This window comes from Balearica regulorum, chromosome 5 (genome assembly GCF_011004875.1).
Source record: "Balearica regulorum gibbericeps isolate bBalReg1 chromosome 5, bBalReg1.pri, whole genome shotgun sequence".
Classification (NCBI taxonomy): Eukaryota; Metazoa; Chordata; class Aves; order Gruiformes; family Gruidae; genus Balearica; species Balearica regulorum.
In genome coordinates, this window is record NC_046188.1 from 68,473,130 (window position 1) to 68,500,217 (window position 27,088).

Consider the following 27,088-nt stretch of genomic DNA (forward strand, 5'->3'; position numbering starts at 1 on the left):
CATCAGATTACAAAGTAAGGGATGGACAGGTATCACTGAGTATAAACGTTACCACCTCCAAGGGTGGAGATAACTTAAGATAAGATTTAAGATAATCTTAAAGTGAAATGGTAACCAAGGAGCAGTTGGGAACACCAGGTGAGTGTTTGGAGAAAACTGTGAGCCTTTTTCTTGGCTATCGGTGTTCCCTACTCTCTATTCCAACCGCTATAGTGTTCTGTACGATAACATATAGAAAAGCAGGACTTACATGGTGGCTAAGGCAATTTCCTCTCAGAGAAGCAGAGGTTTGCCAAATCACACAAACAGCTCAATAGTTTTACTTATTTTTATCTGTATTTGCTCTTAGCACATAATTAATTCTATTTTCAAAACGCATGTTAATTTTGAATAAGATTCCGCATGCAGATTGTTAGGGAGGTATTCAGATCTTAATCGTGCTGTTCCACACTGAAAAAGGAGTCAGCTGCGGGATGAGGATTCATATTCTAACCATTGAGAGCTCACGTCTCAGCCCCAGCTGTGCCAGGAGCTAGAGATGCCAACCCGGGACTGAAGAGAATTTTGTTGTGGAGAACGAGAGAAGGAGACCTGGGGAAGGGAGGGAAGAAGAAAAGCCCAAAGAACTCTTTCAGTTACATGCAAATGCTGTAAATGTGTACCTCCCTTGCCACTTTTTAAAAAAAAATACATGCTTTTAAACATTTTTCTTCCCTGATTAACAAGCTGTAAGTATATACTGAAAGGACATATTAAAAACAATAAATTGAAAACTTAAAGAAGATCCTTTATTTTTGATATTGCAACAAGGACATGTAGATTATTAGCAAACTGAATAAAATTTTGCTTTGATACTACAGGGGACTGCAAATGTAACTCAGTTCCAGAGATCCAAGTGTCTAGGTTTATGCTCTTGAACATCACACCTACAAGAGGTCAAGATTAAAATGTAAGTTATTTTGCTTAGGCAGGCAATAAGGCCAATTAACAATGCTATATCCTATATGTAAGGTGATTTATTATCAACTTAAGCAACGAGCAATCACATAAGCTGAGACCAAGATAATAAATTTAAAGTAAAATTCATTCAGAGGCTGAGAAATTTGCAATGATTTACATTGGCTTGAGAAGACATGGATACTGGCAATTCGAACCGATTGCAGTTCAAAAGTGGGAACGAAGGTAAGATCAATCTCTTTTACTTATTAGGTAGTGCTAAATACAGCAGACCTTTGAAAAACCCCTCCCTTACAGGTCTTTCAGCTTTTATTTTAAAGAGATCATTAGGATAAGGAAATGACATCACCCTGAGCTGGAATTCACAGCAGTAAGAAGATTCTTTAAAACATCCCTAGATGCATTTTCAGAAGTCCATAAATCCAGCTCATACCTTTTCCCCATCTCTGGAAAGAGGGTATTGTGTTTACTGGCAAGAACCTGACAGGTTTGATTTCAGTCATGGAGCGCACATCAAGCCTGACATCACATCAATTCAAAGTCTACGGCATCCAGAATCATATAGGACACACTTGCCTAGTATCCGAAACAGTAAAATCTTCACAGCTGACGCGAATCTTCATACAGAACATTATGAAAATGTCATCCAAGAAGTTGTTGGTTTGTTGGTTTTGGGGTTTTTTTTAAATAGAAACTGTGAAACTATTCTGTTTTCATTTAAAAATTGCTTAGTTGGAAAACTCAGAGGGAATGAAACCTTTTTCATAATAAAATTAAAATAGAAGTTAGTAATTATTATTTTATCTTTAACAGATAAACTAGTCACTATGAAATTAATGTAAGCCACAGCAGCCTTACATGGATAATTACACTTTTATTGATCCATTAAACCCAGAATATTTTAACCACATATTTAAAAGGTTATTATTTACTCTATAATCATTAACTTAGCTTAGCATAGCACATATATTGCAAAAGTCAATGAAACATCAGTTAACTGCTTAGGAAGAGAGATGAAGAAAGCAATAATACATCCAATAAATTAACCTGTTACGTGTAAGTTCAGAAGCACTGTAGCTTGTTGAAGCTCCTTACTGATGGGGAGCGGTGGTCACAGGGAGGCCAAGGTCTCCTGCCAGAAAAATTGTGGAATACCAAGGAAAGACATCCATACAAGCTCTACTGAGCTAATTGGTACCCATGTGCATATCGGTACCCACATAAATCCACTGCATCCTCAGTAAAATGAAACTCCTTGGAAGAATCCTTGTGTAACGCTTAACCGCATAAAATAAGCCTCCTCTTGCACCTAAATCTTGCATTATGTTCGAGTTTGAAAGAATCATTTATGCGCACACTTCAGCCTTACCATGGATCAGCAGAGACTAACACACAGCAGCATTGTGTGTCACCTCCGGGATGGCAGCACAATGCTTACAACTGCGGGAGGAAGGGAGGTCTATAAAAATATATAACTACTGTTATTCATTTCAGAAAACACCCATCACTGAAATACTAGTCTCATTTTAGCATCAAAAATTAGAAGTAATTTGCTGATTCGTACGACATCCATTCGGTGTGCGTTTTTAACATGTGGAAGAAAGCCAAACCACCCTCAGAGGTGAATGAGGGCAGGTGGTGTGGAGAGAAACAGCACTACTTATCACTGATAGCAGGCGATGGAAGTATTCAAAAGCACTTGCGATGGACAATAGAGGGGCCAGCTTCCTCATATTCATCTTTACTGATCCACATTTGCTGAAAAGTGGACAGAGATGCCAATATTGAACCCCCAATCCAGACAGAGTATTTACGTTCTGGTGGTGCAATCATCTAGAAGAGAAGCACAATCTGTTGTAAACAAAGTGACAAGCAGATAATGCAGTAAACATCTCTTTGGATGAAATAACTAGGTGAAAGTCTTTCCGTCACAGGAGCACAACTTGTATCTGGAACGCCTTTCACCCTTTTCACTAATGACTTGCACTGATCGCTAAACCTTGAAGCCTATAATATTCCCAGTATCTTCTCAAGTTGTTCATGCCCCCTTTAGCATTTACAGCTCCATCTTCTCTAGGTTCATCCCTACCTCTCTTGTTCCTGTGGTGCCTTTCAAGTAGGCCTTTTCTCCCTCATAACCCTACTTCATTGGGAATCCCACAGGACTGTATTCCTTAACTGTTGTTTCACATTTTCTCAAAATGACCTCATCAACTCCCATGGCTTCAGCAACCATTTACATTCCAGTACCTCTCCAATCCCTCTTTTAATTCTGCTTTGGCTGGTAGGAGGAGAAGAGCAGGTTGCCTGAGGCTCTTCTAACAGCAGGACTTGGGATGCAAGATCCAGACATTCTTTATGGACATTTTGATTTGTTTCTAAGATCTAACTTTCCAACAAAAGCTTCTTTTGTTGTAAGTGCGGGTGTTAAAAAATACCTTAATCTTCATAGTACTTGGAGCCAAAGCTGTAATCTCTTTCTGCATACGATCGCCAATCCCAGGATACATCGTGGTTCCTCCAGAGAGGACGTTATTAGCATAGAGATCCTTACGGATGTCGATATCGCATTTCATAATACTGTTGTAAGTGGTTTCGTGGATACCTGCAGATTCCATCCCTGAGTGGAAAGAAGTTTCAACATGTTATTTCTCTTTGTCGCCTTCTTTTTCTTACTGTTAAAATGAAAGGCAGGCTCACTAGTCCAAGCTGTGTCCCTTAAGAAAACTCCAGGAAAAAAAAGGAGCAGCTATGCGATACTCAGGAGAGGAAGGAGAAAGACAGGACATACTCCTCGCCTTCTTTGTCAGCTCAGCATAGTAATTATACAAGCAAAATACACTTGGGAGGAAGAAGATCCCCATTATGATTTCATGCCGGGTTTTTTACTTCCTCAAGTAAAAAAAAAAAAAACAAACCACCACCTACTGAAGGAAAAATTTAAAATGAGGCTTTACTACAATAGTTTGCCATTTTTAGAACCTTTTCTGATGCTTTGTAGTTGAAATAGAAGCCCACTTGGCCTTTCAGTGTGCTACTTTACTTTTGAGGTGTTGGTTTAATTTGAATGCCAGTACAGTGAAGTTAACTTATGGTACTATTTTTTCCTAAAGAAAAGGAACAGACCAGATACAATCCTGGGAATACAGTTTGAACTTCAAGTACTGGACTTTTTAACTAGTTTAATACTATGACAAAGATTTGTGATCCAGGAAATCCTGATTTCCATCACTCTATTTCTGATATTGACCATTTTTAAGCACCAACTGTGATCCCAGATACGTTTCTGGCAGCCAAATCCCCCTATCTACTAAAGAGAATTTCTCCTGCTGATGTTCAAATGCAGAACTTGGAGCTATATTAATGCTTGAATAGTTTCCTTTCTACATACAAACGTAGCTAGCTTCACCGTTTAATGGCAATCGTGCCAAACTGCCCGCAGCCATTTTGCTCAGTCCTCAGGAATGGAATTTCAGCGGAAAGTAGGAAATTTGTGAGGGCTGCACGAGTTACCACATAATGCATCAACCATCCACTGGATAGAATGGGAACTTTAACACTACAGATAAAACTACTGGAAAATAATGTACGATTTGATTTTGTATGATTAAGTTACAGATTAGTAAAATTATAAACAGAAGCACAATCTAGATAAAAAAAGTTATGTATCAGCCAGTCAAGATAAAAAGCATAATCTTCTGACAGTACTCTAAAACATCATCTTAGAAACTCTACTGCATTTATAATAGGTTGAAACCATCTTAGGATTTGGGTATTTCTAAACTGACAGGCATCTTTTTGTTCAGCAGCTGTAGCAGCAGTGTTCATAGCTTCTAAAGAACTAAGTTATTGGAACCCGCATGTTTGTAAGGATGTTTGAGGACAAATACCACAGTTTCTACAGCTGAAGGTTGTCTATACTATCTAAGAAATTCTTCTTTTCATTCCCCATCAAGTCCCTAGAAAGAAGAGTCCTTTCCCACCTATGAAGGATGGCTGGAAGAGAGTTTCTGGGCATCGGAACCGTTCATTCCCAATGGTGATGACTTGTCCGTCAGGAAGCTCATAGCTCTTTTCAAGAGAGGCGGAGGAAGCAGCAGTTACCATTTCATTTTCAAAATCCAAAGCCACATAACAAAGCTTCTCCTTGACATCTCTCACAATCTCCCGTTCCGCTGCAGACAGCCAACAAGTTTTTAATCAGCACATGGTATGACAGCCAGAAAAGATTTTCTCATGCACATTTCCCTGAGTTCATGATGGTCCTGTGGTTCATTAGATTCTGACCTTTCTGTTGTCTCAGCAACATTACTTTCCCTTTGCATTACCAAATTTCCCTCACCTGCAAATAAAACTTATATTGTACTGCAGAATACTATAAAGATTAATGTTTACATGTTTATGTCACAAAACCTTGAGGTTCATCCATTACCAGCTACTAACTTTGTCCCTTTGTCTGTGGAAGAGGTATGTTCAAACACAACCGCCAGTTATATTTGCCAGTGACTCAGGATTTCCTAACGAGATGGCATCTTCGTCCTTGATGCTCAACATATATGCTGAAACCCAAAGTCAGGAGAACCCCGTTAGCAAACATGAACTGGTTTTCCCAGGTCAACCTAGTGATAGGGATTTGGATGCATCTCGCTAGGTACACGCTTCCTGCGTAATAAGGCAACTAACAGGAGTAAAGGCATGCAAAGCGGATCCAAAGCACGGCTCGTTACCAGTGGTGACAAAAGAGTAGCCTCTCTCTGTAAGAATTTTCATGAGATAGTCAGTCAGGTCTCTGCCTGCCAGATCGAGTCTCATGATGGCATGAGGCAAGGCATAGCCCTCATAGATGGGCACGTTGTGCGTGACACCATCCCCAGAATCCAAAACTATTCCTGGAAAGAGAAAGAAAAGGAGAAGCTGGTTATTTCCCACTGATACAGGGTCTCCACCTACTCCATATTCTCAGCCGAAACATGCAACAACAAAGAAAGATGCTCACGTGGCAACTGCTTCTGTCATTTCTATAATTAAAAAGTTGCTTACGTGAGATGAAATCGTTAGCACAAGGTAGGCAGCAACTGCATTTGGGGAAAAAGGACATGTAATATTCAGGAACTTGATTGTATTGTTCGCGCTGAATGGATGGTAGCAATAATCATCTTATATGGACTCAGAGGCTTTCATTTCAGGTGACCCCTCGCACTTTGAAGATGTGATATAATGTACAAAATGAACATAAAAATCTATCTATAAAATTAAAAATTTGAATCTGCCATTAAAATAAACGACCCCCTTAGGGAAAATATAGTGACGGTTTATCTGCACAGCCACGTTACTTATATTCTTGGATAGGAAATGAAGTACATGTTTTCCACTCAAAATGAATAAAGCATTTCTGATACCAAACATGCATACAAATAGTTGAATTTTAAACATAAACCAAGTATTTACGACAACTGTAATTCCTGTAAGCTGGTGATCTTTTTATACAAAATTTTATTGTGGCATCAGGCTACAAAGACAGTTGGTATTTTAATTTTTTTCAAAGTATATGAAGACTCAAGGGTTGCTAAGAAGTAATTTATCATCTCAATGTTTGATCAGACTCTAAATCGCAATAAGAAGAGACCTCCATGCTAATTCGAATGATCCCTTAACAGCAGACATCATTGGGTGATTGAAATTCAACATTTAAATGAAATATTTGGGGTTGTTTGGTTTGGTTTTTTTTACTGGGAATGGAACTTATCAAAAGAGGTAGGTCTAAAGAAAGAAGGAACCATGGGTTTGGAACAATCCAGTTAAGCTACAGGCTGTTCTCTATGCTGTGCCATGAAGGGTAGTATCAAACTGTATCATCTTTCATGTGTTCGTACAGTTGAGCTGCAGTCACTTCAGCTTTTGAGGCAGAAAGCCATAAATCTACACCTATATCTGCCGCGAAGTTGAAAACAACAGAGGCGCTTGCACAGCATGGTGGGCAGTATTCAGTTTCTATACGGCTATCAGTTCTTCTGAATGCACAGCTGGTGTGCCACAATCAACGTATTTCTGTGCGTGCGTATGGGCATATACATCCAGAAGAGAAAGACGGGGGGAAAATACGACTCCCAGAAAGACTCACCAGTCGTTCTTCCAGACGCGTACAGAGACAGCACTGCCTGGATTGCTACGTACATGGCCGGCACATTGAACGTCTCAAACATAATCTGGAATGAAGAATTTGAAAACCTTTAGGTTCTACACTTAAGAGTATCTGAAGAGACAGTAAATATCTTTTTTTTTTTTGCCAGTTACAATACTATTCCTGAGTTCCCTCCTGAACCGTGGATCTTCTGTGAACAGCATGCTATGTTTTCTTTAGGATTTAATTAAAAAAAAAAAAAAAAAAAAAATCACTGAAGTCAGTGCATATCCTTCCATTAACCTCAGACTAAGTCAGATTTTTACTGATAATATTAATTGAAGATGACACCTTGGGATAACTTTTTTTGCCCTGATGGCAGGACTGCAGCAATGCAGCAATCTAAGGGGGGGGGGTGTGTGTGTGTGTGTGTGTTTATATATACACATATACACACACACAAACATGCATATAAAAAATGCATAGAAGATGCAGCTGGAAGAAGGCACGAGGAATAATCCATCTATTCCCATCTCAAGGAAGAATCAGCCATTCCTGACAGAGCTTTGGTTCTGTCTCAGAATTTCCTCTGCTGGAGCATCCACAGATTCCTCTAGCAAACAAATCTCACGCTACACTATACTTACTGTTATCAAGGTTTTCTTGGTGTCTAGCTAAAGCCTCGCTCGGTTAGTTTAAACCCATTACAACTCATTCTGCCCCCTCCCCCCCCAGCAAACACAACAGGTTATGGCGACCTCGTCTAATCCCCTATCTCCTCTACTCTAACGAGCTCCAGCTCTTTCCATCTCCTGTGTCAGATACACTGCAATTTTATCCGAGCAGATGGAATAACATTTGTTTCTCGCTGGACTTCCACTGGAACTCTGCTAAAGAAAACCATTAAGAGCACACAGTGAACTAACACGCTCTGGACAACCCTACGTGCTGCATCCTTTCTTAAACCAATGCCGCCTACCCGAGGCAGTGCTACCCCATCACTAGTGGTGCTGCTGTGACCACGTTTCATAGAATCATTTAGGTTGGAAAAGACCTTGAAGATCATCGAGTCCAACCGTTAACCTAGCACTGCCAAGTCCACCACAAACCATGTCCCTAAGCGCCACATCTACACGGCTTTTAAATACCTCCAGGGATGGCAACTCCACCATCACCGTTGTACCCATCAGAGCACCGACATCAGGGGGTTAAACTTAAACTTTGGATTTCATAAGCTAATACCTTTGCCAAAGAAGTCTACTTTTAATGAAAAGTATGCTTTCAATTAAAGAATACAGGAATTACTGATATTTCATGGTTAATTAATGTAATGAATTTAATGCAATCAGTAATAAACAATAAGCCTTTAAACGATCTTGAAAACAGGATTTATCATTACAGTATAATGACAGAGAAACAGTCCTAGACATGTCTACTGTATGAACCACACCTCCTGGTTGTTATAAACTAGGCTTTTCTTATGGTCTGTTGTTGTTTATCATCTCCCTGTTGTATTACCTCCCAGTAATGCGTGCTGTCAAGCTCACTACTTAATTAGTTCATTTACACTGTTGCTAAATTGATGCATAATCTTCCTATTAAATATATGCCAAAAGTGGGCACAAAGGGAAGTGCAGAGCCACATCTAATTTTCCCAGGTGATTTTATACCTATATCTGTATTTAAATCACGCTTGCTTCTGGTTACATCACTGGCTAAATTTATAACGTGGACTTTAGGCCAGAAGGCTGCTCTAAAACATACAAACTTCAGAGGTCGACTTTTGGTTCTGATCTGAGTTTGTTAAATCAGACAGAAACGTTTAGCAAAGCATCATATAAGTTTGTATGCTTCAGACAACTCATTTCCCCAAGCCAGCACAAACATTCCACTTTTTGAATACTTCTCCCCTGATCCTTGAAGAGGTGCTCCTGTTAGGAGCTCCACAAAGTCATCTGCACGATGGCCTTCAAACATCTTTATTCAACATCATCTTCCAAAAATACGTAGTTCTGATATGATAAGTAGCATTTTGTTTGATACAGAAAGTGTTGATAAAGTGACAGTCTTCAGGGTAGAAAGCAGGAGTTGGTACAACACGAGCTGAGGAGTTGGGCTACTACAAGTTGAGCACTCTTGGTGGCCAGAGGTAGGCACATGAAAGGCGTCATTGATCCAAAACTCACACAGAAGTGTGATTCAGGTGGTGCGTGACCTGTGTTACAGCACTTGCAAACTTCAGATTTAAATACATCGATGACTCATAACTCCATCCAAAAAATACACAAGTCCTGGGTTGACATTATCTACACACTGAAAGTCGGCATCAGAAGCCATCTTAGCCTCCAGCTTCCCCACTTCCAGAACTGAGCACACACACAAAGAAAACTACTTCAGGCTTTTAAGAGGTTACTTCTGTGTACCTCACCACCACACACATGTACAAAACGTTTTAGGATCATCTAGAGAACTTGCATCAGCAGCAGAAACTTCTGCTCTCTCACCATGCCTTCTCCAGCATGCTAACCCACGCTAACCCTTAAGGGATTATCTCCCAGATTAAGAAGAAAGTTGAATATCCAGGACTATTTCTATTTTTAGCTGCTGCTGTGCAGAAATGATCTGCGGCACAACATTCAGACGATTACCTGAGTCATTTTTTCACGGTTGGCCTTGGGATTCAAGGGGGCCTCGGTCAGCAGGACGGGGTGTTCCTCCGGCGCAACCCGGAGTTCGTTGTAGAAAGAATGATGCCAAATCTAAAAATGAAAATCGCTTTAGAAAAGTGTTCTGATAATCATTTCTTCTGTCCACGGAACTACACAGAAAGCTTTTCAAATACAGCCTGAGCGATTACGTTTTTTACAAACATATTAAAATAGATCGAAAGCGTGCAGGAGCTCATCTGCCAAAGTCAACGCTTTTAAAATCAAAACCATTGGGTTTCTACTGTACGTAACAACAGAATATAACCTCCATAACTGAGTCCTTCCAGTTCGGATTCCCTAAATGAGGCACAGCTCACCCTCTCGAAGCTGGGGCAGCAGTGAGCTCCCCCCCGCCCCACAGAGCTGATGTGGAAGCTGAGCCAAGCACTGAACTCTTGGACCTGGAAAGACTTCTCCACTTCACGCCGCTCAGAGACCGATCCGGTTGCAAGTCATTACCAAGAACGTCTTTAGAAATCTAATTATTTCCAGAGAAGCAAAAGGCCCTTTATGCCCCAGGTATTTCATCCAGTAAATCCTGAATCAAACTCACACTTACTATAGAGTAATTAAATTTCTTAGACACAGTCTGTAAAGTACTGTCGTATTTTTTCACGTTCGAAGGTGCTACCTGCATCAAACGATGCTGGCTTTGATTGTCTGAGGACTACAGCTGCGAGGGATTTTTTGTCTTGATGCCAGCACAAAGACAGACTGTTCAGTAACACGATGAAATATTTCGTATCTTCTCATTTAACTCTTTCCTACCCTTAGTTGGTTTGGGTTTTTTTTTTCCTTCTTTTAGCTCAGCTTTACCTGACCCAACAAGCTTATTTCTGAGCACAAAACATCAGAATAGTTTTATGGGTGAGTTTACTTGATTAATATCCTAGAAACAAGTAGTATTATGCTCCAAAATGAACTTAAGTGGAAAAAAGATCTCCTCTGTATTTGAAGCACCTACAAAGTCAATAGCTGTCCAGAGCTGGAATTATTCATTAATAAAATTATCAGCCCTAAAAAAAATAAAAAAATTCAATTCCATCTCAGTCCCCTAAAGAAAAAAAAAATAAAATTAATAATAATCAGATGTTTCCAGAACTGGGGCTTGGGATGCCAGGCCATCTTCTATTTGAAGGTTTTGAATACGAATACAGGGAGAAGTTGAATAAAGCAGAAAGTAATCATGTAAAAGTTTTAAAATATATATATATATATACACACACACACACACACACACATATATATAAATCAGATAGAAGAAGAAAAAAACCTGCCATTTCAGACAGGAAAGAGCTAAGGGAAGAGACAGAAACCTCAGTGCTTACAGAATTAACAAAGTACTGGCAATTTCAGCAGCTGGGAACAAACCTGGACTTAAAGCAGGACCCTGCCTAAACCTCGGGCAGTTTGGAGGTTTTCCCTCAAAACCAGGCAGGGTTAGGCCCTGTACAGCCAATTAAATTCACCCTAATGATAACCGTAACGTTAATGGATAACGATCTTCTACAAGAAACAAAAATAGTTCAGCATTGGATTTTATAGGTCATAAGAATTAAATGTAAGCAGCAGGCACAATAGCAAAGAGAAGTTAGCGAGGCAGAATTATTCCAACACTTAGATTAAACATTTACGCAGTCATCAGAGCCAGAAAACGCTCCGTCCCAACGCTTTGCCTCCCGTACGTTGTCAGCTCAGTTGCTGTGACCAAATTAACAGTGATGTACAATGCCCTGTACTATTATCCAGCGGAAAACAGAGCAGTCCCAATTTGAATATTGTGAATCGAAGCACGGGAGAAGAAGAATGCTTCGTTTCATCGCCTACGTGTTCTCCTCCCGATTCACACGAGTGTCTGCGCATCCTGCGGCATCCTCGCTCTCGCTTTCTCTCGCTCTCGGCCTAATCTTTTGGTGACACACACCCCACCCCCCCTTTTTGTAACCTCTGGGTGGCTGGGCACTGCACAATTACGCCTTTGACCCATTTTTGGCACTTTACCCAGAAATTCTCTTGTTTCTTTTACATCATGATGCTTTTAGTAGGATGATTTCCAAGCTCTGGAAAGGAATTTTTGATTCGGATCAAAATTATTCAAATGCTTTAAAAATCTTGGGGGGGGGGGGCGGAATATATATACAAATATATACAAAATACATATACAAAAGATACTCCCTTAGCATCAAAACTTTAGGAATTGGATTTCAGAACTTCTCTCAGCCAGAAGAGCGTGTGCACGTGTGTGTGCACGTGTGTGCGTGTTGCAGAGCTTCAGGGGAAGCTGAGACACGGGACTGAATCAGGGATATCTGCATATAAAAGCAAAATACGCTTTGTTTCTTATCTGCAGTAATCACAAATGTTAGCAGCGCTGTTTCTTGTCTCTTCCCTACCGCCGCCTCTCTCTTCTTTTTGTTGCTCATTGACTGGAAAGCAGCCTCCGCTTGCCATCCCACTCCGCTCCGGGGCTCAGCAAGAACTCCAAGCACAGCTCAGCAGACGGGAAGTTTGGGCTAGGAACCCACTTTTTCACAAGTGATTCCTTCATCCGTTTGAGTGATACCCATACAGTATCTCCCCATTCTTTGAATTCCAGCACTGCCTGAAGACTCCACCACATCGCACCCTACAACCCCCCTCAATCCAGCCACGAGTTTACACCGCAGTAAAGCACAGGCCACCTTTATCTCCTCTGATTCCTCTTCCTAACTAGATTTTAGATAGTCTGCTCTAGCATCCAGCATTACCCGGAGGAAGAACACGTCCTGTGTATAACACACAGTGGTATAATTTCAGATGCAGAGATCCATTGCTGAGGGAAGAACATAAAACAGTGACCTCCGATTTTTATTTATTCTTTTTTTCCCTACAAGGAAATGCAATTTCTTGCTGAATACAGACAACGGGAGAATTATCAGGAAGAAGAAGATAACTGGATGTATGAGGCAGACTTTCTACTCTGCAGAAAGAAGCAAGGTGCCCTCCCAGGAAGCAGTAAAATAATGAAATGCAAATACTATACTTCCATCTAGAGGAGCAGGTGGGCAATTTATTTCCAAATATGAATTGAGGAACTTCTGTTGCTCCTGTATCGACTTTGGTCTCTTCATCTGGAACACCCTGCACTTATCGATTTGGGTTCACGAACGTGACACAATAACTGACTTTAGATATACACATGATAATTGTATACGCTTTGCGTGAATACAGAACACCGCCAGCCCCGTGTCTTCCTTTCAGTGATATCGGCCACAGAAGAACATTACTAGAAGCATTTTCTCGTGGAGTTTCCTTCCCACCCCATTCCACCTGGAGACAACAAAGGACAGAATTGCAATCCTGTCTCTAAAGACAACATACAATATCTCCACATACAGACTCAGATGCTTCCTGAAGAGAGCAAGACATGAGAGATATCCGAGTGACAGCGCCCTTAGGACTCCTCCTGCCTCTCCAGCCTCTGCCAGGAGCCCACCTCATCGCCCACGCCTGGTCTGGGACATCCTTAAGCGGGCATTTCACAGAGAGGCCGTTGCATCGGCCGCATGCCAAGGAAGTCGTGCTTGTTAGGGAATAAAGACGCCTTCTCGCCATCCAGGCATTAAAAACTAACCGGAATTGGCAACAGAAAAACATGCTTCAGGAAAAAAAAAAAAATTAAAATCCCACTCTCAAAGAATTAGTGTAGGGACAGGAAGCCCCAATCTGTCTTTTCCTCTTTAATTGACAGTGAGAACGTCATACGCAATACAAGATGTGGGCATCACTCATCATCTTGCTCATGTAGGCAAGTACTGAGGAGGGAAAAAATCATCCCTCCACCTCACAGTTTTTGTTCCCAGCTTCAGTAAAGTATCTTTAGTGTTTCTCCCATTCACCTCTGATAAATCACAACCTGTTGTTTTGTGGGTTGTTTTGTTTTGTTTTTTTTTTTACTTTAGCTACTTTCTAGCGTTGTCAAATGTTCTGCCTCAGGATGAGCTTCAAGACTGAAAAGAGTCTGTATAAAGCATAAAATACTTCTATAACATACTGCCAAATCTGATTTACTTTTTAAAAGAATAGTCACTCTAGAAGGGCCAAGACCTGATCGGCTCCCGCAGTAGCATACTGCACTATCCCTTCACCTATACTGCGATTACAAATTTTTCCAGGATTTTCCCTTTGGCTTGTAAGAAGGTCAATGGCAATGTGCACGTCTTGGATAAGATGATGCCTCAACAAAATTTCATTAAAAATAAACACCCACCTTTTCCATGTCATCCCAGTTAGTGATGATTCCATGCTCAATGGGATACTTCAGCGTCAGGATCCCTCTCTTACTTTGCGCTTCATCACCTACATAGCTGTCTTTTTGACCCATTCCAACCATAACACCCTGCAAAGTATATTATTCTAATATTAATGCAGTATATCACACACATTAGAGGTGGGATATAATTTTTAAGTTAAAACTTCATGGGAAATACCGTACCTGCTACTAGTCTTCCAGAACATAGCCCCAAAGCGTGCAAGGAACTAAAACGTGAATTTATCAGTAACCACCTACTCTGTACTAACTCCCTCTGTAAATCCACCAGGAAGAGCAAGGCAGGTTCAACAACGAAGGAAGGTATCTCACACTTGGTGCAACTAATGCCCATGCAGGAGCCCAGCCAAGGCAGGCATCAGCAAACTCATGGTTCTCCACACGGGATGGATCCTTTGCCATTGCACAAAGGAGTAAAGGGAAGGAATTATAGGTGAAAAAGATACAATCTCTTTTTGACTCCCTAGATTTAATTTATATATTCAATTGCCCTTTGTGTCTAGGCAGTTTCACTGTTGCCTTTAAGCAGTGACATTATTCCCCCTTGCTGGAAGAGAAATGGTTTTGAAAAATATACATTTGGGAAAAAATGCATTAATTTATATACATAAAAAAATACATATTTTCTAAAAGAAAAGTCACTTATTAAATAATGGTTTTACTAAGTTTATCACGGTTGCATAAGGAAACCTATCATGATTGCCCCAAATAATATAACAACATACAAGGTACGATATTATTCATCAACTGGTATGAAAATATTTATTTTTGCTCATGGATACATTTTAATTCCATGGATTCAATAATAAAACTGCTGAGCTGCTTAACTGTGCAAAATTACATGTCATCTCTAATCACCAATAAAAGCCAATGAACAATTGGAGATGTTAAAGAACGGACATATTTTCAACCACTGATATTCAACTTCAACAATTCATGGAGGTGTTCAAAATTGCATTCTTTAAATTGCTTAGTATTTTACGCCTGTCAAACCAGGCTTATTTAGCTCAGAAAAAGAACACAAAGAACTTCAGGGAAGAGTTTTTAACAGCCCAAAAAATGAAAATCTGACTCAAATATGAATAAAATGAACAAAAATCTGCACCTTGTATTTATAAAGGTACTGTTAAAAAACTAATTAAGCAGAAAGACACTTTCTAAGGTCAAGAAAAGCCACATTTATCCTTTCCAGTATTGTTTGAGTCGATAAAGTGATGTGCTAGAGAGCTTTTTTGGAATTTATTGGGCCATACTGTTGCTTGATGGAACAAGAAAAGGAACTTATCACTATTATTAATTTGCTTTCTCATGTCAGCAATGTTCTACCTATCTTTTTTCTTTGTATTGATAGAGCAAGTATGAGTTAATCCAACAAGTTGGGGTTTTTTTTCCCATAAGGCACCTTCATATTAGTAAAACACTCATGTTTTTCTATAGTCAACTTTTTAAGGCTGAAGAACCTGTGTTCCAAAGGATCAAGAAGTTTACCTTAAAGACATGCAGCTCGATCCTCAGCGAACAAGCCAAACTCCTACAAAGGCCAATGCTTTTGCCTGATAAATCTGATGCGCTCTCACTGCCATGTCTAAACTCCCAAAAAACAACCCCAAAACCAACCAGACAGCACTTCCATTTTTGGTACCAACTGACCTGATGTCGAGGACGGCCAACGATGGATGGAAATACAGCTCTCGGGGCATCATCTCCTGCAAACCCAGCTTTGCAAAGCCCAGAACCATTGTCACATACAAGGGCAGTGGTTTCATCGTCATCGCACATAGTGCCTCACAATTTTGGCTGCAAAACAGTAATTGGGGAGGAGCACATGGAAGGGAATAGGACAGAAACAACTCTCCATCATTTACAGACCAAACTGCTGTAAAAAAGAATCATTTTGGCAAAGAATAAATCTAAACAGCAAAGTCTATGCTAACGCCCTGATCTTGTAAAGCCTGTTAAGTATCCACATAAATTTCAGCTTGAATAGGTTTTACCGAAGCAAATTAATCAGGACGTTCAGCCTTTGTGCCCAAAAGGGACATCTCCTCTGCTGTACCCTCAAGGAGTCCTGTGATATTCTATTAATTGGCCTTGCGACCATGGAACAAGTTCAGCTAGCGCATAGATGTTCGGCTCTACTTGGACTTAAGCAAACATAACCCCATCTCTTCCAAGGCTGAATTTTCTTCTAGAAATGTCATTTGTTAAAAATGAATTGACCATACACACCTACTAGTTATAATGTCAGTACTTAGATGGTAAATGAGAACATTCATTACTTCAAAGACCACCGGTATTCCCTAGTGGCACGTTTAATTTTGCCTTTTTCTTAGAGGGACATCATCCATCTTAACCAACCAACTAAAAATAACCCCCACAAAAAGTTTCAGGAAAGCGTTTGCTGTGTGTTTTTAAATGACAGCTCCTCTGTAACGTGAAGTGCTCCCTACAGGACCTATTCCATATTTGTAAGTGGTAAATACCTTATCCAAGTGGTTATTCTGGGAAACAGAACAAGGGGCAGCTGGCACAACCGCCCAGGAACAACTCAACTTCAGCGGTTGGCCAACACATCAGACGAAGTCCTGAACTCCTTGAAATTCATGGCAAAACTCCCGCCGAGGGAGGGCCTGAATTTCACCAAGACTCCTGTTTCAGATTCCTCGGTTATTTTTAGGACTGTACGATTGCCTCTTTAGGCAGTCAAGGAGAGGGACGGATTTTTCATTCTCTGGCAGCTTCACCTGGTAAGGAAGGGTACTTCAGAAATGGGAAAGGAATGAAAAACACCACTTGTCCGGCGAAGGCCTCTCCCTAACAACGCAAAAATGTATTAAGCACCCTTTTCGCAATCAATGCAAAAAAGTACTTGATTTCTGATGTGTGCAGGCAGGCCAGGAGCGGCGGCACAACAGCACTAGGGTCTGCCCTGCGACCAACTCATGCTGTCCTATTTGGGGAGTTTAAAATATCTCGTGCTCTTCAGAAGACCCCTGCAAGAATACCAAAGTCCCGGGAGACTTACAAACAGTTTTGATTTTTAAAGTTTGAGCTGCATGAAGTTCCTGGTGTTCAATCCTCTCCCGTAGGCTTTACAAAGCAAGGCTGTGACATGACTGATCCCAACGCTTGTAGGTGAAATGGAAGCAGAATTCAAAAATATGACATTATTTTAATAAGAAAAATCATTTTAACACTTGTTGATGTGCCAGTGACCGGAAGATTCTTTTTTCACATAAGGAAGCAGAATAATTTTATCACACAAATTCGTTAACAACTTTAATATAGGAATGTTTAACCATTAGTTCTAGTAGCTGGTATTTTGGAACATTCATTCATGTTGCCATGAATCATTATTTTTGTCTAAAACCCTCAGGAAAAGGCTTTTCAAATGCAATAAACCGTTTACCAGCACTATCCAACACTACATAACTGCACCCAGACTCTGACCCCATCAATGTAAAAAAGAAGGAAATTCAGTTCTTAAATACATCAGAAACAACATCAGATGCAATACCAGAATTCAGGAATAGAGAATTTTAAAGTAGAGAAATGCTAATAAGCTCTGAGAGCTCCTATCCATGGCACTAAAGCTGGATAGGACCAAGATATTGAATCCTCCATGGTGAGAAGTAACATTCCCATTCATTCACATAGACAGCATTGCAGAGATGGCTTTACATGCAAACCCAAGGGCAGCACAGCCACGCTCGGAGAAACAAAATCCACAGGGAAACCCCAGCTGAGCTGTACAAGTTACACTTTGGAGAGCTGGCAGCAATTGTTTACATTTTCACTCAAAAGTGATTATATTCCAGAGAAGCCACTTACATTTCCTAATAAAATCAATGGCTGAATTTGTTAATTTCCCTTTTTTTAATTATCTTATCATTACTTAATTACAAGGTGAATGGACTAATAAAGAGCACTACTTCAAATTTGCATTGATTGAGACATATTACTGCTTTACAGCTGCTGAATTTATAGGTTTAATACTCATTTTCACAAAGCAGCTCTTTGGAAATCTTGTCAGCAGATGACGTTTCTAAATAAATTTCCTGTATTTGCTTTAATTTTTTACTTTCAATTTTTATTTTTCTAATTCCCAGGACAAAATTAAATACAGTTAACAGAGAACTACTTTTTTTGGTTTCTGCATAAGGCCTGATGTCCAGACATCAAACACTACTGAAGTGTTCTTCCAGGTTTCGGACAGACCAAGGTGGTTTCATCGCACTCTACTGATCCTTCCAGCAATGAAATACATCTGCAGGTTTCCCTGCAACCACACAGTCAAACCTGAATTACCTTACACCAGGAGATCCTTTGGAATTCTTTCAAAGCTCGAGGCAAAGCATCCAGTCCAGCAAGTGTGCAAGTCCCCGAAAGATCTCAAACCAAGTGAAGTGAAGCATTAGAATCATGAACTGTAACACGAAAAAAAACTCTCAGGGCAATACTTACCCAGGAAATGGTGATGATTTGTAAAAGCCTCTTTGTAAATGCCATGATCTCACCTTCCATTACATTTATATCAGCTTCTGGAATGGAGTTCGCACAATATCTACATGTTGTCAAGCCATTTTTGGAAACTTTTTTTTCCGTTTGTGCTTATCACAGTGACAGCGCAAAGGCCTGGATAAATTAGGGCAGAATTTCTAACACCTCTGGATCCTTTCCCACTTGCTAACTTGCTATGCCTCATGACAGAGGGTTGTTTGCTCCCCTCAAGACAGAAATCCCTCACACAGATGAGTAAGACTGGAAGGATTTGTAGGTCCACTGTTGGCATTAGAAAGCATTCCACTTCATTAGAACACAATCAGCTAAGAATAGCTCATTATCATTCTGTTAACAGCCATCTTCAAGCTGGAAAGCTGAAAGCCTCACCATGTCCAGTACTCACGTTTCAACTGTACTTGTTTGTTCGCGTGGCGCAAAGACTGAAAATAGCTGACTTATCTCAGTGCTTGGGTGATGCGACGGCTGAAAACGGGGACTGAATCAGCAATCGGCCATTCAAAAGAAAGGAGCCATTACCATTTTACAAAAAAGAGATTATATTGGAATATATGGGGTTTATATAGAAATCCAGACCTTGACTGGACTAAGAAATATTAAAGAACCAAGAAAAGAAGAATGTTTACAGGATTTACCTGCAGTGATAACCATGGCTGTCAATATTTCCCATTCCGCGTGACACACGCAAGCGATGCAGAATATTAGATACAATTTGGTAAACATTAACTCTGCAAACATAAACACCAACCAATTCCTCTTTCTTACCTGTCGCGCGACTGCGATGCAGACATCGCATACAAGAATCCTTGGACCTTAAGGAAATAATTCACTAACGTCTCTTCAGTCAGCCTTGTACCTGCCCATCAGTAAAACTGATGGAATCCTTTCATTTCCATACTCATTAGGTTTTTCTTTTCCCACATGATATTTAGGATTTGAGTGTAGCCAACAGGAAATCAAAAGTCTACTCCTTTTTTGTGACTTTATGTCTACTCCTTTAGACTCGGCTTCTGTCTCCATTTTACACAATGTGAGCGGAAACACAGACAGAACGAACACCAACAAACAACAATACAGGGTGTAAAAACAACCTTTGAGCTTCCAGTGGCCACAGTCTTCACAAATAAGCTATTTTTTGAATCAGAGAAAGAGTTGTGCAGTTTCAGAGAAAATTTTAACAAAACACAGATGTATTAATATGCAACGCATAACACTATTACATGTCTACGGAAACTGAATGCAAGTCCTCTGCTTCTTACAGCCTCTTAGTTGAAAATGTACCCTTTATTCATTTGTACCTTGAAGCCCAAGTATGTAAAACGTGTAAGGTTGTCTTTACAAGCTTTAATTCCACGTGTTGAGCAGCTGAGTAACATTTTGCCCCAAAGATATACAGCAACTAAACCCACCAAGACAAGAAGTGCAAGTGAATTAAAAAAAACCAAACCAAACCAAACCAATCAAAAAAACCCCAACCCACCACCATGAGAAAAGCTACAGAAATTGCACCTTTAAACAACAGTAAAGGAACATAAGAAGTTGAAGACATTTCTTCATGTCATCTCAATTCTAAATCTTTAATCATTGGCTTACCTCATTACCATATATATATACACACACCTCTGAGCACCTTGTCAGAGCCATTACAAACTGTATGGCCAAAGAACAACCTTCTTAAATCTTTTATTTTCAGCCAAAAAAAAAAAAATCAAAAAAAATCAAAAATCCAGTAGTTCTTCCTTTATTGCACTCTATAAAACTTCTTGTTATAATCAAGAAGCCAATAACAGTAATATTCCTTTAAAATTTATAGTTTAACTCTTAAAATAAAATTTATATAGAAAAGATATCATTTACAACCCATTCAGTAGTAATCAATCATTATGTACTCGCAAACAATATTAAATAACTTGTGTGCAGCAGTTTCTTTATAGGGCAAACAGAGGGGAATATTTTCTCCTTAGCAAATATAATATTCCACTGTTAAAGAGCAATTCAAGTCAACTTTGGAGCAACTGTGATATACATAAATCTCTTTTAAGAAGCGTAAGATTCATGTAGTGTAACAAGAAAATATACAACTGTGTCCAGTGCATAGCTTAACAGCAGCATGTGAAAAGTCTATTATCTTGAATTGGCACACCGTTACCTAAAGGGAAATAATTTACCCAGAAAATGCAGTGTACTCAGAGAACACCAGTGAGGCACAGTAAAACAACCAGATGTAGTGTAACTAGGTACGTGAGGAATAAATAGCGGGATTTTGCTCTGGAGGTCAGCAGCTTAGAACAGTAAAGACTTCGCCCTCGAAGCCATCTTCTGAAGGAAAGGGCTCCTCCTTTCATCTGGTTAAGAAACAAAAAAACATCAAATAAGTAACCATGAATACAGACAAGAAGTTCCACTGTTACTTAGATTTCTGAGGCGCTATAAACCTTTTGCCTCTCATGCAGGAATGGCTGCCACAGCACAGGCTCTAAGCATAAATAATTTAAAGGCCAAAGAAAACAGCATTAATAAAAGGGGAGAAGAATGAATGCAAAATATTTATGTATTATGTAATTACATATATATACTAGAGATGAAAATGCATAATTAGATGCATATACATTTTCTTGAATGGCCACATGTGTAATATAAATACAACTAGTCACATTTTCATTTGGGCATATGTAACCTGTTCTATGACATGGTTTACACAGATGCCTGTATTTGACTCACCATCCACAACCCAAACAGAAAGAAATTAAGGACATTTTTTCAGTCAAATGTAGTTTCAGCAGTAGCCTGCTACTCCGAACGGATGCCTCTATGGCCCACCCATCCCCATGACAAAGAAAAAAGCACTTCTATCGAAGAGTCCTTCACAGTCGGCTTTTCAGAGACAAAGCAGATGAGACAAAGCAGATGAGACAAGTAGCTGCTTTGTGCCAGTGTTCACATATAAAGAGCACAACACAAAATCAGTGACGCCCAGTCACTCAGAAGGGAAATCCGCACTCCAAGAATTAATGACAGTTGAAAGAAAGGTATAGCAGAGGAAAGCCAGGAAAAAGAAAGGAGTAGTGTGAAGGAGATAATGAGCTGTGTCATCTTCAACTCGGTCCACAGCTAGCAGTATACAATATGCATGCCACTTTTAAGTAGCTTGTAATTCAGGGGGTTTAAAGCTTTCATTTCCTTACCTTTCGCACAATAACATGTTCACTGGGATTGATGATTAAGGCTTCCCTTTCCTCCTCAGTTTCCATCTGAACAGTGTAGTCACTAGGTACAGACCTGTAACTGCTTACTTCAAATCTAGAGAAAAAATAAAAGGGAGATAATGGAGTACTGCATTATCTGCTCTTTTACAGTACCAAATTCACATAAGAAACATTATTTTATATACTTACATTACTGGGGGAAGGCACCCACAAAAAGCAGTAAGACTCAGTTTATGTTGCCAGGTCTTTTTCAGTCTCTATTTACAACCTACTCTCAAGGTGCTTCATTTGTTCAGAATAACCCCCATCACCCCTAGCTGATGGAACAGTGATTTTCAGATGATGGTAGTGATGGATGCTTTATGTAGGCAGATGGATAACAATATTTTAAATCTAAACAGTGGCTGTACTGAAGCTGTTATATGTGAGATTTTTTTCGAACTTGGAAAAAAAGAAATACCACTACTGAGTCCAACATCTGAAGCAAGAAATTAAATAAAGAAAAAAAAAAATCCCAAACCCCATAACATTTTCCTGATCCACAGTTAGACCTAGGTTTTTAACACAGTTACACATGCACTTTCATTGCTTCAGGTGCTGTGGACTCACAAACAGCTTCTGTAACTTGTTTGTTCGATTTGTTCTATTACTTCCTCAGAAATCTAACACCTATACAAAAACCTATCACTAATCTCACTAAAAATAAAAGGGAAACAAAAAAAATCTGACACTCCATTTTCCAGTTCTGTAGTACACTTTGCATTTACTCCAGTGTAAATGAAAACCACACCACGCATTTGTCCAAGGGTCAGCAGAAGTGAAAGATGGCTTTGGGTCTCTGAATGTGCAAGTTATTTCACACCCACGTAAGGGTTTAATGCAGCAATCTAACTGTCACATACTTCAAAAGTGTAAGAAAAGAAAAAGAAATGCGTTTTACAGACCCTTTTCCTTCAAAAGAAAAAAACCACGTCTTACAGATAGGAGTATTTTACCTGTTACTTTGCTCCTCAGAGAGGCCAAGAGCCTCTTCTGCAGCTTCTCTCCTCCTCTTCTCTTCTGACAGTGCTTCTGTCAGCTGTGAGAGCGCCTGCTGCACTGAATCATATTGTTGCTCGGTCTCTGCAAGCCTATGACAAAATGAAATCCAAAAATCAATATTTTACATACTTAAAGAATTCATTTCTTGTTCTTTTTTACGATAAAGACTTAATTTATAATGAGATGCTGTAGATCAGATCTTGAAATAAAGTCACCAGTCAGTATATATCTTTACAAAAGCAAACCACAAATACTACCAGATAATAATAATTCAAATATGAATATGATTGATTTAATCCACTGTAAATCCACTACTTTCCCTTTTCACCCAAAATGCCTTGGAGGGATAGAAAAGCATTACTTTCGCACTTACAACACAGCTGTCAGGAAAACAATATTGCTAATACATGCTCTCAGTCCTGACCTTTGTCTGAGTTTATTTAGCTCCATATTGTCTATTTCAACAATAACTGCTGATCTTTCCTGTGGTGCTCCAGGGGGAACTTCTGCTCTAGTTTCATCCTAGAAAATATTAAAAGAAAAGAAAAAAAAACAGTCACCATTTTTCTAGTTGCGAAAAATCTTTATTTCAATTAAAAAAGCCATAAGCACCACAAAGAGGTGGAACAAATCACTCTTCGTGCCATCTACTCTTTTGATTTTCAGAGCTGCAATTTTCCAAACCTGTTTTCTAACAGAAAGTTGATGAAGAATACTGCCTGTGTGTGCTGCAGGATTTGAGGGATACACATGCACTGCACAACACAGCAATTTCTGAACAATGTCTGAAGTGGAAGAAACACATCTACACATCCACACAGTAATATAGCGCTGACCACACATGCTTAAATTCAGAGCTAGTGAGCTCTAGGCAGAGTGGAAGCACTGGGAACTGTGATTAAGAAGCCTCATGCTTTGCAATCAATATGTGAAAGAGGTAGAATCCAAATGGTCTATGAGATAAGAAGTGGGGGATTAACTTATTTTTTAGTTTATAGTTCTCCTTGTTTGTGTTTATTTCTGTTTATGGAAACATAGGGGTTATTTTATGTATGTGTCCCTATGATATTTTAGAGTCTTATATTAACTGATTGTTACTGAATAATCAAGGCAGTACAGAAAAACTGTTAAAAAAATGAAGAGATTACAAAGGAATAAGCTTACAGATGTGTATAAGGGGGTTTGCAAAAGGTACTGAAATGCTGAACTGGTTATATAGATCTCACTTCTGAAAAATATTACTCAAACACCTTGCAAAATGATCCATGACTGCTGTGAAATTATCACTAAACTTTGCTGATCCAACGATTAGTGATCATCCAATTATCCCTGCCAGCTCTAGACCAATTCAAGATAACACTTCAAAACAAAAAAAAAAGCAGGTACAAACAGCTTCCTTCGATGAAAAGTTAACTAAAAACATTTCCGTATATTTGTTTACCTGAACAGTGCCTTGGAAAGATGTTACTTGCATGGTCTGATATTCCCTCTCCAGTCTTAAATAACGATTTTGTAAGTCGGTGTAACGAAGCTGGTTATCTCTTAGAGTCTGTGAAAGAGTCTTCAGCTGGGCAGACAAGATAGCATTCTCTTCTGCTGACTGCACAACCTGCAAGAAATTAACATTTAAATAAATAAAATTAGGAATTATCTCCTCCAGGAAGTTACTACAGATTTGAGACCTGCTGATGAAAACAACTGAGTACTCGTTTCAAAATTGCATCAACTTTTTGCAAGCTCAGAGTTTGGTAAGATTTAACTAGTTATTTTACATGCAGCAGAAATAATAAAACCTGAGTATTGATTTCCCCTGTCATCAATCTGCCCAAACCAGAAATTCAGGGTTTTAAACCCCAACGCCTTCCTCTCCATGTCTGCTATGATATCACCACCTGGCAAAACACAGTATACACAGTTGCTACTTCAGGGCAACACGTATAGCCAAATAACCCTGATAATACAAACATCTTCACCAGGCAGCTCAGGAATGCACAGCAGTCGAGTTTTTGTCTTTTCAAAAAATAGACCATAATTGGGGTCTCCACCCGTTACCCAAACACTCATCTTCACTTGTAGGAGCTTGAGATTTCTACACCTGTTTCAAAGTTTGGTTAAAACTGTTATTAGGTTGCTAAAATGTTTGGGTGAAGCAGTGAAAACAGACACAGTGACAGATGGAAGGGAACATAAAACCTAATTTGCTTTGAATACCAGGCCACACAAAGAGATAAAAACTAAGGGAATTTCCAAGAACATTTACAAGCTTTTGCAAACAAAACTGAACACAAACACGTGTGTGCGCACAGAAACACACACTCTTACTGTCTTACCAGCCACAAAAGTTTTCATCAAGAATTTGTACAGAAACATTTTTGAGGTATTTAAAATTTGGTATGAGATAGCTAAAATCTTTTTCCAGCCAAGACAGACATCTGTTTCTGTCTATAATGAAAAACATTTTACTTAGAAGTTTAGCAGTGCCCCATCAAGGTCCTCAGAATGCAGACTCAAACCTCTCTCAGTCAAACAAGTCAGGAAAGCCTGACAGAAAGTTAATACTGACTTTAGTTTGCAATTTCTCTGAGCCAAGAGGGCTGTTTTGAAGAACCTAAGGTTTAAAGCAAACTAACTTTCCATAACACAATACACTGCCAATTTAGCAATATTTCCATGTTGATACCAGCTCAGATTCACATGAGCTATTTAGGATCAGAGCTGTTGTTCTAAGTTACCTTTGAATTAATCTGCTGAAAATGCAGATCCTTCTGGTGTATCTCCTGAAGACAGCGCTGCAGTTCGTTTTGAAGCTGATTCTTCTCAGCTAAGACATGCTTGACTTCCTCTGGCACATCTGCACTTCCAGCAAGGGAGACAGTTTCTAAAACCTTAAACAGTATTTGCATATTCAGGGTCAATGGAATGTTCTCTAAATAACATACAACTCCAACACTAAATATACATATGGACTATGTAATAATTTCCTTTTCACAAGATCATTTCGTTCTCTGTTTTGTAAATACAAATTTAAAGCTGAAAATCCATTTTGGGGGAAAAAAACAACAAAAAAACCCCCAAAAAAACCAAAACCCACTCAACGTTATCACTGATATACAGCTCTGGCCTTCTTTATCTCTGACAGGTCAACATTTTGATGTTAATCTCCAATAATGGAGGGAAGTGTGCCATCTCTAATGCTTTATGGATTCTATTTTCCTACACAATCATGAAATAAAGACTTCTACCAAAAAATAGTCCATAACTCTAGGGACATTACTATTCAATAGCTTTTATTTATGATTTTAATCACAGAAAATGAACAGCATATAAGATGAAACCTGACCAACTAAAATGTTGTTTTAAATGAAATTAAAAGAAATATGCTTTACTTCCTCTGGCACAAAAAAAGGCAAATAAGAATATTATTCTAAAATTACACTCTCCTTGAGCCTTTAATGATAGTCTACAAAAGCAGACGGCATCGCCAGACCGGGTCTCAGCTGCTGCCTCTCTAAATCTAGTATTTTGTTCCTGGCAAAAGCCAACTCCAGCTGCTTCAGGGGAAGGGCAAGAACACTTCCAGTAGACACATCTCTCCCTTCTCCCCCCAGTTAGGTCCTATTCTAATATGCAGTAATTAGAGATTGATTTAAGCTCTGAAGAATGAATTTTATTAGATCTTTAAAATTCGTTAGCATCAACTATACAAATTCTGAAAACTTTTGTCAATGTAACTACCAGGTTTTGTATCTGTGACCGAACGTCCCCTATTCTGGGTTTGCAAGAAGTGAGAGTGTGGATTCTCATTTCACTTACATCCCACAATCCTGTTATAGGTTGGGGTTTTCCCCCTCTCATTTATTCCTTTCTGAATGTAAACAATGCTAGCCTTTTCTGAATTTTTTTCTTAGAAGTTTCTCTCTGTCATGCTTTCCACCTCCCTCCTTTGAAACTTCTTTCTGTATTGCAATGTAATACTTCTATGAAGCTGAGATGAAGTGTACTATAAATTACTTACACTCAAGAATTACTTTTTCTGTGCCACTTTTCCTACCATTTCTTCAACACACAAAAACTTATTTGATTTAGACTGGCTTTCCAAAAATAACATATATGCAAGTCATCTTGTTTGTCTGTCTGTTCCCCCATTAATATTTGCATCAGCTAGCCAATTCTAAAACTGGATTTTAGAAGAAGGTTCATGTCTCAAAAAATTATGATGCTTCTA

General features: G+C 39.3%; 2 protein-coding genes across 9 annotated transcripts in view; both read right to left on the minus strand.

The window, feature by feature from the left end:
- Nucleotides 1-1,811: 1,811 nt before the first annotated feature.
- LOC104639115 (actin, alpha skeletal muscle B) lies at nucleotides 1,812-18,698 on the minus strand. Of its 5 annotated transcripts, none has more exons than XM_010307113.2 (9): nucleotides 18,560-18,698; nucleotides 15,746-15,892; nucleotides 14,036-14,164; nucleotides 9,727-9,837; nucleotides 7,079-7,163; nucleotides 5,685-5,846; nucleotides 4,941-5,132; nucleotides 3,396-3,577; nucleotides 1,812-2,790 (listed from the first exon to the last, which is right to left on the minus strand). In XM_010307113.2, exons 2-9 carry the CDS (start codon nucleotides 15,872-15,874, stop codon nucleotides 2,647-2,649), a joined length of 1,134 nt encoding a protein of 377 aa, XP_010305415.1. In that variant the 5' UTR covers nucleotides 15,875-15,892; nucleotides 18,560-18,698; the 3' UTR covers nucleotides 1,812-2,646. The 5 variants fall into 5 exon arrangements, with proteins under 5 accessions (XP_010305415.1, XP_075611529.1, XP_075611530.1 ...); XM_075755414.1 differs by having other exon boundaries at nucleotides 18,404-18,562; XM_075755415.1 differs by lacking the exon at nucleotides 18,560-18,698 and adding an exon at nucleotides 16,090-16,110.
- A 1,573-nt stretch (nucleotides 18,699-20,271) lies between these two features.
- Nucleotides 20,272-27,088, minus strand: part of LOC104639127 (uncharacterized) — a 44,174-nt gene continuing 37,357 nt past the window's right edge. For all 4 annotated transcript variants that reach the window (XM_075755418.1, XM_075755419.1, XM_075755420.1 and 1 more), the window contains 6 exons: nucleotides 25,596-25,748; nucleotides 24,305-24,472; nucleotides 23,288-23,385; nucleotides 22,818-22,952; nucleotides 21,802-21,916; nucleotides 20,272-20,961 (listed from right to left, as the gene is read on the minus strand). In XM_075755418.1, the coding sequence (XP_075611533.1) occupies nucleotides 20,803-20,961; nucleotides 21,802-21,916; nucleotides 22,818-22,952; nucleotides 23,288-23,385; nucleotides 24,305-24,472; nucleotides 25,596-25,748 (828 nt within the window). In that variant the 3' untranslated portion in view covers nucleotides 20,272-20,802. The remainder of the gene's footprint in view (nucleotides 20,962-21,801; nucleotides 21,917-22,817; nucleotides 22,953-23,287; nucleotides 23,386-24,304; nucleotides 24,473-25,595; nucleotides 25,749-27,088) is intronic.

Bases quoted from the DNA above. Each gene is read 5' to 3' on its own strand.
- LOC104639115 (XM_010307113.2), bottom strand. From the start codon at position 15,874: ATGTGCGATGACGATGAAACCACTGCCCTTGTATGTGACAATGGTTCT. The intron at 3,578-4,940 runs GTGGGAAAGGAC...CTTTCCACTCAG, and splicing joins CTTCCAGCCATCCTTCATAG to GGATGGAATCTGCAGGTATC. The intron at 2,791-3,395 runs GTATTTTTTAAC...CTTCTCTTCTAG, and splicing joins CAAGTACTATGAAGATTAAG to ATGATTGCACCACCAGAACG.